The sequence below is a fragment of the Larimichthys crocea genome, unplaced genomic scaffold (assembly GCF_000972845.2).
Source record: "Larimichthys crocea isolate SSNF unplaced genomic scaffold, L_crocea_2.0 scaffold83192, whole genome shotgun sequence".
Lineage (NCBI taxonomy): Eukaryota > Metazoa > Chordata > Actinopteri > Sciaenidae > Larimichthys > Larimichthys crocea.
The window spans coordinates 1-655 of NW_020860951.1; the positions used below are offsets into that span (position 1 = coordinate 1).

A 655-nucleotide genomic window follows, 5' to 3' on the forward strand; every position below is an offset into this window, starting at 1 on the left:
GAGACCACAGGTCAGAGTCACAGGTCAGACTACAGGTCAGAGTCACAGGTCAGAGTCACAGGTGAGACCATAAAGGTGCTCAAACAGGAAGTCGTCTCACATTGTGTGAAATAAGCTCAGATTCACTTCCTGTTTCCTGTCTCAGGTGTTTGTCACATGACAACAGCAGAAGGGTTACAGTTAGTTCAGGTAAACAGGAAGTGAGGGCACCTTGCAGGCGGTTGATGAGCCACATCAGCTGTTTCTTGGAGATGTTGGTATAGCCCAGGTTGAGGGAGACGGGCTGACGGCGGATGATACCACTCAGCATGGGGGGGGTGATGGAGCGCTGCCGGCTCAGGTCAATCTGAGTCCACAAATGTTTGTCACAACACCTGAGAGAGACACACCTGAAGGTCAGACAGCTGTTCAACAGGTGGACGGGTCAACCAATCGGAGAGCAGAGAACAGGTGTGACGTCACTCACCAGCGGCTCCAGGTGCGGCAGACCCTCATGCAGACGCACAGCTCTCTCTGGCTCAGGTGAGTGAACACTCGCAGCCACACGTCACGTGTCATGATGTGGGAGGAGCCAGAGTCGAGCGGCAGGCAGCTGGGCTCGGGGCAGGTGGGCGGCGGGCGCACCAGGTGTCGCTCCATCTGCACGGGCCGGGGC

General features: G+C 56.8%; 1 protein-coding gene across 1 annotated transcript; it reads right to left on the reverse strand.

Moving 5' to 3' along the window:
* Positions 1-27: 27 nt before the first annotated feature.
* Positions 28-649, reverse strand: LOC113745553 (F-box/LRR-repeat protein 19-like). The gene is made up of 2 exons (XM_027277167.1): positions 467-649; positions 28-374 (listed from the first exon to the last, which is right to left on the reverse strand). The coding sequence occupies exons 1-2, from the start codon at positions 637-639 to the stop codon at positions 80-82; spliced, it is 468 nt and encodes a 155-aa protein (XP_027132968.1). The 5' UTR covers positions 640-649; the 3' UTR covers positions 28-79.
* Between the last annotated feature and the right edge of the window lie 6 nt (positions 650-655).

What these genes read in the sequence shown, in the direction of transcription:
- LOC113745553 (XM_027277167.1), bottom strand. Translation starts at nt 639, where the DNA reads ATGGAGCGACACCTGGTGCGCCCGCCGCCCACCTGCCCCGAGCCCAGC. An exon ending in TGCCGCACCTGGAGCCGCTG is followed by an intron (nt 375 to 466) that starts GTGAGTGACGTC and finishes TGTCTCTCTCAG; the next exon opens with GTGTTGTGACAAACATTTGT.